Source organism: Populus euphratica, unplaced genomic scaffold, assembly GCF_000495115.2.
Source record: "Populus euphratica unplaced genomic scaffold, PopEup_1.0 scaffold143.1, whole genome shotgun sequence".
NCBI classification, from domain to species: Eukaryota; Viridiplantae; Streptophyta; class Magnoliopsida; order Malpighiales; family Salicaceae; genus Populus; species Populus euphratica.
Window position 1 is genome coordinate 416,685 of NW_011500029.1, and position 11,395 is coordinate 428,079.

An 11,395-nucleotide genomic window follows, 5' to 3' on the forward strand; every position below is an offset into this window, starting at 1 on the left:
AAATGGTCATAAGCAATGTTGTTAAAATCGCGTTTTGACTTCTAAAATTATATGATTTTACAAGTCAAAGCATGATTTACATATTGAATCACATGAAAAAAATTGAAAATGGGTGAAATTGGGTGAAATCACTAAAATCGAATGAAATTGCGCAAAATCATGATTTCAGGACCGATTTTGCAATTGTAACAAAATGATGCGCCAAAACAAAATCCCCCCCATGGTCCAGTTGTCAGGCACCTATTAGCTGTGGAAATGCACAGTCACCCAACTCACGCCACGTTGTCTTCAGGGAGTCAAGTCACTCTTCAATCTTCACAACTCACAAAATGTTCTTTCTTTTTTCCAACCAAACAAATCCCTAATCGTCTAATCACTAGTCCCCATCTCTAATTAACCAACCGAGCACTGATAACCATAAAAGCGGTGACAACGATCTCCACAAAAGTTATCATGGTCCAGTCTTCACTCCTTTTTCCTCAATGCTCACAGTCGCAGCTTCCTTTTCTGTTTATCGTGATTTTAACAGCGATGATTATCTCCTCAATAGCTCACAGCTTCGGGTTTCCTCTTCAATCTTCATCAATAGCGGCATGCTAACAACGATCTCTTTTCTTTCCCATCTTCAACAACTAACGACTTCCTCTTTATCAACAGCAGTAGGCGACATCGGGCCTCTTAACCGTAAGTTGATTTTGCCTTCATCATCATCACTGCAGTAGTTGATTTTGCCCTGTAAATTATAACTGTATATTCCCCTATAATACATTTTGATTTTGCCCGGTCCTGTAATTTGTATATGTATAATGTTGAATTGAGTTAAATGAAATTGATCAGGTGAAAATTGGATGGACGGAATTGAAAGGGTGAAAATTGCATGGAAATTGTTGAATTGAATGCCACAATATATATCTTGACTAAATTAATTGGACTAAATTAATCATGTGAAAATTGGACTGAAAACTATTGAATTGGACTAAATTGAATGTCATTTTAGTATTATAGGACTAAATTAATTGGACTAAATTGAATTGAATTAATGGGGTGAAAGTTGGACTGAAAAGTGTTGAATTGGACTGAATTTAATGCCATTTCAGTAATATAGGACTGAATTAATTGGGCTAAATTAATGGGGTGAAAATTGGACTAAAAGTTATTGAATTTGATTGAATTGAATGTCATTCCAGTGTTATACTACTGAATTAATTGGACTGAATTGAATTGAATTAATCGGGTGAAAATTAAAATCATTAAATCATATTTTTTGCTTTGTGGAGTGTGGGGCTGTGGGCTATCCATTTATATTATGGAATGATGGAATAATTTTAGGATTCTATAATTTTATGAATTGTTATATATAACAAAAAGTTAATTACAATCATAAAATGTTTGGATTGATTACATGGCTGATTTGAGTTGATTATTGAATTGTTGAACACTTGAACTTATGGCATCTAGAAAAAATTCTTCTGGTAATAGACTTGATGTGGGATGGCAAAATGGTATAGATATTGATAAGAATTCTAGAAAAATCCAGTGCAAGTATTGTCAAAAAATTATCAGTAGAGGTGTTTTTCATTTCAAACAGCATTTGGCTTGCACTCGTAAGGATGTTGAGCCATGTCAGCAAGTTCAAGAAAATGTTAAGCAAATGATTTTGGGTGTTTTGGTGAAAAATCTAGAAGCGAATGAAAAGAAAAGAAAGGCCTATCAATATAGTGCAAATGATGATGATGATGATGAAATAAAATAAATTAGCTTCAGGGACATAGGAAAGAGAGTAGTTAGTGGAAGTGGAAGTGGAAGTACACAAACAACCCTAAATCAATTGCTAAAAAAGGATATTAGAGAAGAAGCATGTCGACAAATTGCAAGGTTTTTCTACACTAGTGCAATTCTATTTAATTGTGTAAAAAACCCTGAGTTTGTAAAGGCACTTGAATTGGTTGCAAAGCATGGGCCAGGTTTCAAGGCTCCATCCTACCATGATATTAGAGAGAAGTATTTAAAGCAGGAAGTGGATCAAACAATGACATTGCTTAAGGAGTATAAGCTAGAATGAAAAAAAAAGCAGGTTGTTCAATAATGTCTGATGGATGGACAAATAAAAAAAGATATTGTATTTGTAAAGTTTTTGTTAATAGTCTTAAAAGGACAGTTTTTTTGTCATCAGTGGATACTTTTAATATGTCTAAAACTGTTGATAAGGTATTTGAAATGTTAGATGCTATTGTGAAGAGGATTGAAGAGGAAAATATTGTCCAAGTAGTCACCGATAATACTGCAAATTATAAGGTAACAGGATAATTATTGATGGAAAAAAGAAAGAGTTTGTTTTGGACACCATGTGCTACCCATTGTGTTGACTTGATATTAGAAGATTTTGAGAAGTTAGAGGTTTATCAAGTAACTATTGCCAAAGGGAGGAAAATCACTTCATATATTTATTCAAGAACTATTCTTATTTCCATGCTAAAGCACTTTACGAAAGGAAGGGATTTGATTAGACCTATTGCCACTCGGTTTGCTATTGTATATTTTACTCTAGGATGTTTGAATGATAATAAAATGCAGCTGATGACTATGTTTACTTCCAAACAGTAGAGTTCTTGTAGGTTTGCAAGAATAGAAGAAGGGAAACGAATTCAAAATTGTGTTTTGGACAGCAGGTTTTGGCATGATGTCACTATATGTATTAAGGCAGCATATCCTCTAATTAAAGTTCTTCGATTAGTTGATTCAAATGAGAAACCAGTTATGGGTTTTATATAGAAAGCAATGGATGAAGCAAAAGAGAAGATACAAGTGAATTTTGGTTCTGTAAAAAAAAGGTATATATCTTGCTAATTTTCATTTCAAATATTGTCGTTTATTAATATGAATGTCTTTAGAGATACTTTCAATTAAGATATTTCTAAATTATAATAATATTTTTATTATTTCTTTTTATATAGTTATATACCTATATGGAATATTGTTGATGTAAGATGGGAACTTCAACTCCACAAGTCCTTACATGCAGCAACTTATTATTATTTGAATCCTTATTATCATTATAATCCTAATTTTAAGGTTAATGTCAACATTAAAATTGGATTATATCAATGTTTAGAAAGGATGGTTCCTAATACAAGTGAAAAGTACAAAATTGACTTGCAACTTGAATCATTCAAGGATGCAAAAGGGTTGTTTGGCATTGAGAATGCTAAGACAACAAGAGATAAAAAAAAATAAACTCTAGCTTAGTGTAGGATTCTTATGGGGATGAATGTCCAGAATTACAAAGGTTTGCAATCTGAGTTCTAAGCTTGACTTGTACTTCATCTGGATATGAGCATAACTGGAGTGCATTTGAAATGGTGAGTTTTTTATTTTATTATTTTAAATGTTGAAATATTTTATAAAAATCTTATAAATTTGAATTGTTTATTTAAGTTCATACAAAACGAAGAAATTGGTTGCACTAGAGAAAAATGAATGACTTGGTATTTGTAATGTGCAATCTGAAATTGAATAATAATCAAGTCAAAAAACAAGTTGATGATTTTGGTGTAGAAGATGATCTTTCATCTGATGATGATTGGATAACCGAGGGAGAAAAATATTCGAACATTGATTTGCTTGGTGCTATTAACATTGCAACACAAAGAAAAAATGATAATAAAGATGAAAGTGATGAAGAAGAAATTCCTAATGATGTTGAAATGGAAAGTCATGGTACTGAAGATGATTTAGAGATACAAATTGATGATATTGGTGTTGGTACTAGCATTAACACTAATAATTCTCTTGATGGTATTGATATTAATAAATGTCTGGGGAATAATGAAGAAGATGAAGACACTAAAGCTGGTTTTAGTTTACATAACACACAAGCAGATTGTTTGTTTTAAGTTTGTTAATCATTAGCTAATGAAAAGTTATTTAAATTATGTATGAATTTTTATTTGAAGTATGTATCTTAAGATACTTGAACTATGTATGAATTTTTATTTGAAGCATGAATTTTTTGTTAATATATTTTAAAATTTCTTACAATTTTATGATTTTACGATCCATTTTTATGATCCGAGTTTATATTATATTTTTCATGCCATGTCAAAATCATGATTTTAACAACCTTAATCATAAGCTATGATTTTATATTTTTTTTCAGACTCAATACAAAAATTTCCAAAACTAGATTGTAGCCAAAAGGCCCTACACTTTTGAGAAATTATCAAATCTTTTATGCTACTATCTAATTATTTTTTGAAATATCTAGTGATTTCTCAAAGCAATATGTTAATATATATATATATATATATGATGTTAGTAAACCGTGATATTTAATTAAATTTCAGGAATATAACAGCCTTAAACTGTTCTATTTTACGGAAACTTTTCATACTATGTTGTTAATTCACCGTTTATTTGTATTTTTTTGTGGTAATTTCCCAATATATCCCATACATAATCTCCCCTTCACATGTTTGATGTAAAATTATTTTGCTTGTAATTAATAGTAAATTGATTGTCCTACCTTTTATGAGGTGAAATGCAGGTGATCTCCGAGATTTGTTTAGCCTGTCGGGCTAGATCCTAGTTTATAACCTGTCGGGCTAGATCCTAGAAGGACTTGCGAGCTGTGAGTGAAAACATATAACCACCAAACCCCAGGTACGTGACACCCTTGAAATCACGTTGCCTGAGCTTGTGTTCTAGTTAGGCCAAAATGGTAGGGAAATGGTGCTCTTCTGTGCATGGAAGAAATCAAACCATATGTGAAACTTAAGACATATGCACAACTTGTGGACAAAATTCATAAGTAGTCATCTTTAATTGAATGACATCTCACTTTTGAAGCTGTCTTCAAGATAAGGAACTGTACTTGAATATGGGGATAAACGCAGTTGTCTGGTGGTGTCTTCCAAAGTTTTCATTTCCTGGAAAATCATTTGCGGGATTAATTTATACAGAATCATAGTAAGAGGTTTGATGCATGATAAATTGCAGGTTTGTATCCTTTTATAAATCTCTGGTCGCCTTGCTTTTCTTTGAAGGTGCTTGGTAAATTGCCTCAACTTAAAAAAATTAAAAATAAATCACTTTCCCTCATTTCTTAACCTTAGAAATTACTAATCTCTAATGTTTAAACAATAAAATCAATTTGTTTCAAAATTAATTATTCCAGTAAGTTTATTTGGAAGAACTCAATCCAAGTATTTGGTGCGTTCAGATTTTAAAAGTAGATTTGTTTTATAATTAATGCCACCAACGTGCCAAATATCATAGTTAAAATCTCATTATTCTTAAATCATTAGTCATTTAAATATCTTGTTACCCCAAACTTGAGCTTGATTGGTGTTTTGGAAATATTTAAGAGAGCTTGAAAGGCTAAGAACCCCATGTTTTTTTTTACCACAGCCTGACATGTTTTAGCATGGCTAACTCAAAGAGCGAAGGGCTAGCTCATCAAAAGCTTAGGGAAAACCCCACTGCCTACTTCTAGTAAAAGAGAAAGAAGAGGGAAAACCCCCCTTCCTACTTCAAGTAAAAAAGAAAGAAGACTTGCTGTGCCATGTTGACATGTTCTATAATTTCAAACAAAAGAAAGCAAAAACATTTGATCGATGTAATTTAGAAATTGAAATTACCAATTAAGTTGCAGTTCAAATAACCGAAACAGTACGAAGAGGGAACTTTTATTTAACTAGTTATTCTATCTTGAAATTCTCCAGCACACACAGGGGCACATTCACAGAAGAAACCTTGAGACCCCAACTTTATCACCAGTAGCTTTACGATCCCTTTGAATCAGCGTCTTATACTCTCTGAATGTGAACTCCTTATACTTTGATGGCTTGATGCTACTCTCTATCACAGTCTCAGAAGTGGGGCAATAGAAAAATGCCAAAGAAAACCTTTCAACTTGTTGGGGGGCAAGTACCCGATGCTTGATGCTTTTGTAAACATCATTGCTTAATACCTGAATTATAATAAACACAAACATGAATTAAAAGGGAATACCAGTGGGTATAAAGGAAAAATTAATTACTTTAATACCTAAGGCTAAGTATAGTATATTTTATTGATATCAAGGATAGTAGGGTGATTATGTGCAAGTCTGCTCCATTCTTTTTGATTTACTAGGTTTAAATTTTAAAATTATAGTCAACAAGATCATGCACCCTTGATTTTTATGTTTATTTCACTTGGGAATTATTGATTTGGCCTTCAAATTAATCTCAAGCTTATTTGTATACAGCTAGCTCGTAGGTACAAGTTTATACAGAACATACCTGGAATAAGTCACCAATATTAATCACTAAAGCTTCTGGATTAGGTTTAACGTTAATCCATGTTCCCTTTTTCAATAGTTGCAATCCTCCAATTTGATCTTGATTTAATACAGTGAGGAAACTACTATCGGTATGAGGTATCAAGCCAAAGACATCAGAAGAGAATGGACATGGAGGATATCTGTTCATTCGAAGATTACTAGTTTCTTCTGGACAATTCTCTTCAAAGAAAGTGGATGAAACTCCCAGATTCTCAGCCAGAATTTCTGCCACGTCTTTAGCTAATGCGTTAGCTTTTGTTGTGAAAGCTTTAATGCTTGCACTGGAAAGATGGAGTGGAGTTAAAAAGATTAGATACGAGTTCATAATACATATGTATAACCAAATATATGTGCATAATCAGGTTAAAGGACGATATACACTAGGAGGCTCTGCCCTCCATATCAATATACTTAACTTTGCCTTGAAATGGAGAAATGAAAATTGGAACACCTTTTGGTCATAAATTATTGGGCTATGTTTGCAAGATGTGTAATGGTGCTTTCTGTCTCAAAAACCGCAGTATAGCCAGAGAAGAAAGGTAAAACTTCTATATCTCGTGTGCTTTTCTTACAAAATATTATCTTCCAATATTCACATGGGACTCATAATAACTAATGTGGAACCTCTAAATGGATTCGATCATACGAGCTTACTAGCAAAAATAAATATAATTTTTTATTTGATAATGTTAGAGCTTGTAAAACTCTAGTTTTTTTCTTTAAAAAAATTATACAAGCTTACTATACACTATAAACAATTATTTTAAAAAAATAAGTTTTTGTCAATTCTATTCTAGTTAACATATATATATATATATATATATATATATATATATATAAAAAAAAAATGAAAATAAATAAAGGAGATAAGTTCACAATTATAATAAGTGAACTTTGACTTAATTGGGAAAATAATAAACACAAGGATGAGATCAAATAAATAAAACACCACCAAAACATGTAAAGGGATACAGAGAAAAGAAGACAAACGTATATAGAAGCTGCATTTAAGCTGAAAAATTAACACAGCAACATATTAAAATTGAGGAAGAAAATTAACCCAGGCGAAGTAAAAAGCACAGCTTGTCCACAATAGAAAACAGCAGGAGCATAGAAGAAATGATTGAACAAATGGGGCAAGCAAATGTTTGGCAGTTAGGTGGTGAGGAAACATCGACCATACATGGATAAAAACATACGAGCTTGACATGACATAGATAAGCTTTGGAAAGGAAATCTATGGCTGTTTATGTCTCTATTTGTCTTAATTATGTAGAATCTCCAACATATGAGACCCTTGTGGACAACCTCTTTTTGTAACATTCGAAGGCTTTGTAAGATTGACACCAAGCTGCCGGGACCCCTGATTTTCTTATGTTAAACCAGTTCTTTCAGAACTTTATAAGTACTAGATGCACATGGTCATTATAGTAGGCAATTGGATAGTTCATTTTCACTTAATCACACCAGCTGAGGTAATTAGCAAACTGTTGGATGAACCTTGAATTTGTGAGTGCATTCAAAAAACCTCAAGATTGAAGACTTAATTGATTTTCATTAGGTCAGGCCTCCTTAATTAACTATATTTTAGCAGTATATGTTTTGTTGCTCCCTTCCACACACACACAGAGACGCATATATTAAAAAAACACCAGTTTTGGAGACCAAATTGGAGGAAATACAGAAACAAGAGTAAGGCTGCCAAAAATTAAGGGCAGCGAGTGAAAAAAAAGCAAACAACAAAACAGACTAACCGAAGAGATGTAACTATGGAACAAAACATGAGGTTCATGACAGAGCTCATGAGGGGTGCAGAAGCAATGATTAATAAGAGCTCTATATATGTGTTTCTTTAATTTCGTAAAGCAATATGCATGTACTTTGCAAATCTCTAGCTAGAACATTAACTTGTAGACACATGAGATTCATTTGATAAACTGAACTTCTTTAAATTGCATTTAGGATTTCATAGTTCAGAATTTGAGATAAAAAGAAAAGTGTTCTAATGTCCTATCCCAGAAGCATTTGATCATTTTTTATTTCACAGAATGTTCATAATTAGTTTTTAATTAGCCTACATATATCATTTAGCTACAATAGGAAATTTGACAGTTACCTGAGACTCTTGTATGCATCACCGATTCTTGAAATATCAGTGAGAGGTACGTGGAAGGCTTCTGACCATGCGAGCTGCCTCAAACAAGTGGCTCTAGGGTTTCCCCATCTGTAACTATTTGCAGACAAATTCAGAAAGTTGTCTTCAGCCTTTTCTCTGAACGGATGTTGGAAAGCCTTCCTTTGCTCGTATTGAAGGCTCCTCAACATCTCTTGTGGAATCCCATGATTGATAACTTGAAGGAATCCCCATTCACTTGCAGCCTGCTGTATCTCTTTTACACATTGCTCTCTCTCTGAGTATTCAAGTGTCAAACGATGAAGATCTATGAGAGGCAGCTCACACTCATCATTAGCATTCATTAGACTATCATCCTTGTCTTTCGATGCTATGGTATAATCGTTGAAGAGGGATTTGTATGTCTCTTGAAATGGAGGATCCATTTTTATGAAGGGAAAGATGGGACGGATGAGGTAAAGGAAAGAATGCGATCCTTGTCAAAATTGAAGATATAAGACGTGTAATCCATCAGTATAAATAGAGCAAGAAAACTTTTGAGTGCAGTATAGTACAAACTTGGTAATGGCATGCAACCGCTTATGGCAACCTGCGGTGCTTGCACGCATTGGCTGTACCCTGTTGTGTAACCAGACCTATTCATAGTCTAGAATCGATGCCCTTTGATATTTAGGCCGATCAATTAAGATGTTTTAGGAAATAATACATCTGTTTTTTTGGGAAGAAATACAAATCATTTCGAAAAGAAAGGAAACTGTTTCGGATATGGAAGGTGCATTGTAGAAAATTCTTTTCATCCAACAATATATATTTGTGAATATATACCACAATCCAATCTGGATTCAAGTCTGAGTATTTATTTTGAATTCAACTATGTAAATTAGGTAAAAGAAAAAAAAATAAGTTTTTATATCTTTGTGTTTTTCTCATGTGTTAATTAAAACAATCATTTCCATTTATTTTGAATTTTATAGTTTAATTTTAATAAATATAACAAAACATATTATGAGCAAATTTGTTTTAGTCATATCTTTTTGAAGCGCTTGAGATTGTGGTTATGGTTGTTTTTTAAAGTATTTTTTACTTAAAAATATATTAAAATAATTTTTTTATTTTTTAAAAATTATTTTTGATATCAACACATCAAAATGATTTGAAAATACTAAAAAAATATTAATTTAAAATAAATTAAATTAAATTATTTTAAAAAAATACTTTTAAAACGCAAAAATAAACAATTACTCAAATCTATTTCAATCATATCTCTCTTTCATTCTTACTTATTGATGAGAATTATACATATGGATCATGGATCATATTCACTTTTTTATACGCACTACATACCTATATACCTATATATGTACAAGTTTAAAAAGAAAGAAAATCCATCTAAAAGGAGAAATTAATACAATTCATTTTGTCATCCAATTCTGAAATTTATTCCACCCTTATCTTAAAATAGTGAGAGACTTGGTCAATTATTATTAAATTCATATTAAATATTTTGATTTAATTAAAAATCTAGTGTTAACCTGACCAATTAATTTATCCAAATTAATATTAAAAACCGCATATTCAAGAGACTTAGTTAAAATAATTATATAAAAAAAAAACTTAGTGAAATTTAATTGGTTAAATCACTAAAATCTTATTTGTTTATAAAATATATCACATGAAATAACTTTTAAACAACTATACTCTAAATCAAGTAGTGACATATTTAAAAAAAAATAAAAAGAAATATAACTTATAAAGTTTCCACTTGGTACCCCTCCATCTACCTACAACTATGCACCCAGTACACTATCATACAAGAACTTTTTCCATTTGAGTTAATCTTTTTTTTTTAACATATAAATACATGCCTTAGAGAACGATGGGTTTTTTTTTTACCTTTCATTATCAAACCCCCAACCTTCTCTTTCTATTTTCATAAACACTTTGTCTTTTGTTTAGAGAATATGTATAAGTTGTCTTCTTTTTTCTTTCTTTTTTCATGATCAAAGATATTTTCAAAACAATTTATATATCAATTGAGACTAATTCTGATATTTGGATCATTAGTGATCCAATATATATATATTAAAAAAATAAAATTTAAGAAGTATTTTCTCAAGGTTTGGACTAAAAATAAGTTAAAGGAGAGACCAAATTTATTTAAAATATCAAGTGATGCACACTATTAACTAGTTGTAGGCCCTCACTTGTGCAAGTCGTTTATTTATTTAGTTATTATTATGATTTTTATTTTTATAACATAATTAATACTTAATTAAGTTATGAGAGATTTTTTTTAATAATTATGACATTACCTAAATACTTAAAGCTTAAATTATTAGATTAGATATTTTTTTTTACATACACAAATATAATTAATTATTTCATTGTACTTTCACATTAATTAGTCATCGTAAAACCTTTTTGAGAATTTTAGCAATGAAATAGTATCTTTTTTATCTCCTTTGGTTTATTTTGATATAGCTCTTCTTTTTCTTCTTCTTCTTCTTTTTGGCAGTAATGTGGAAGACTATTTTCAATATATATTATTTTATATAGTGTTATAGAAATGAACAGATAGTTAAAATAATGTGAGTGATTTTGCATACTAATCTTTATTTGTTGGCATCCACTATTTTGTGCCTTTTATATTTTTTTATTATTGTGATTAAATGTATAAAATGTAGAATTTTTCATTTATTATTGATATAGAAAATATATATTGTTTTAATTTTATCACATTTTTTTCAAATCTTATCATAATCCAATTTTTCCCTTTTTCTATCACTAACAAATTTTTCTAATTATCAATTTTCTTTCTTGCACTACAAGGATTTTTAGATTTATTGACAAAATTTTTTATCAGTATTTATATTCACGGTCTATTGGCAAGAAACTTGCCAACATGATCATGGATGAAAATAATACATGGGAAAAACTTT

The 11,395-nt window shown here is 30.9% G+C and overlaps 1 protein-coding gene across 1 annotated transcript; it reads right to left on the reverse strand.

Annotated features, from left to right (window-relative positions):
• Positions 1–5,737: 5,737 nt before the first annotated feature.
• Positions 5,738–8,881, reverse strand: LOC105142391 (gibberellin 2-beta-dioxygenase 8-like). Its single transcript, XM_011049994.1, has 3 exons — positions 8,439–8,881; positions 6,282–6,603; positions 5,738–5,968 (listed from the first exon to the last, which is right to left on the reverse strand). The coding sequence occupies exons 1-3, from the start codon at positions 8,879–8,881 to the stop codon at positions 5,738–5,740; spliced, it is 996 nt and encodes a 331-aa protein (XP_011048296.1).
• Between the last annotated feature and the right edge of the window lie 2,514 nt (positions 8,882–11,395).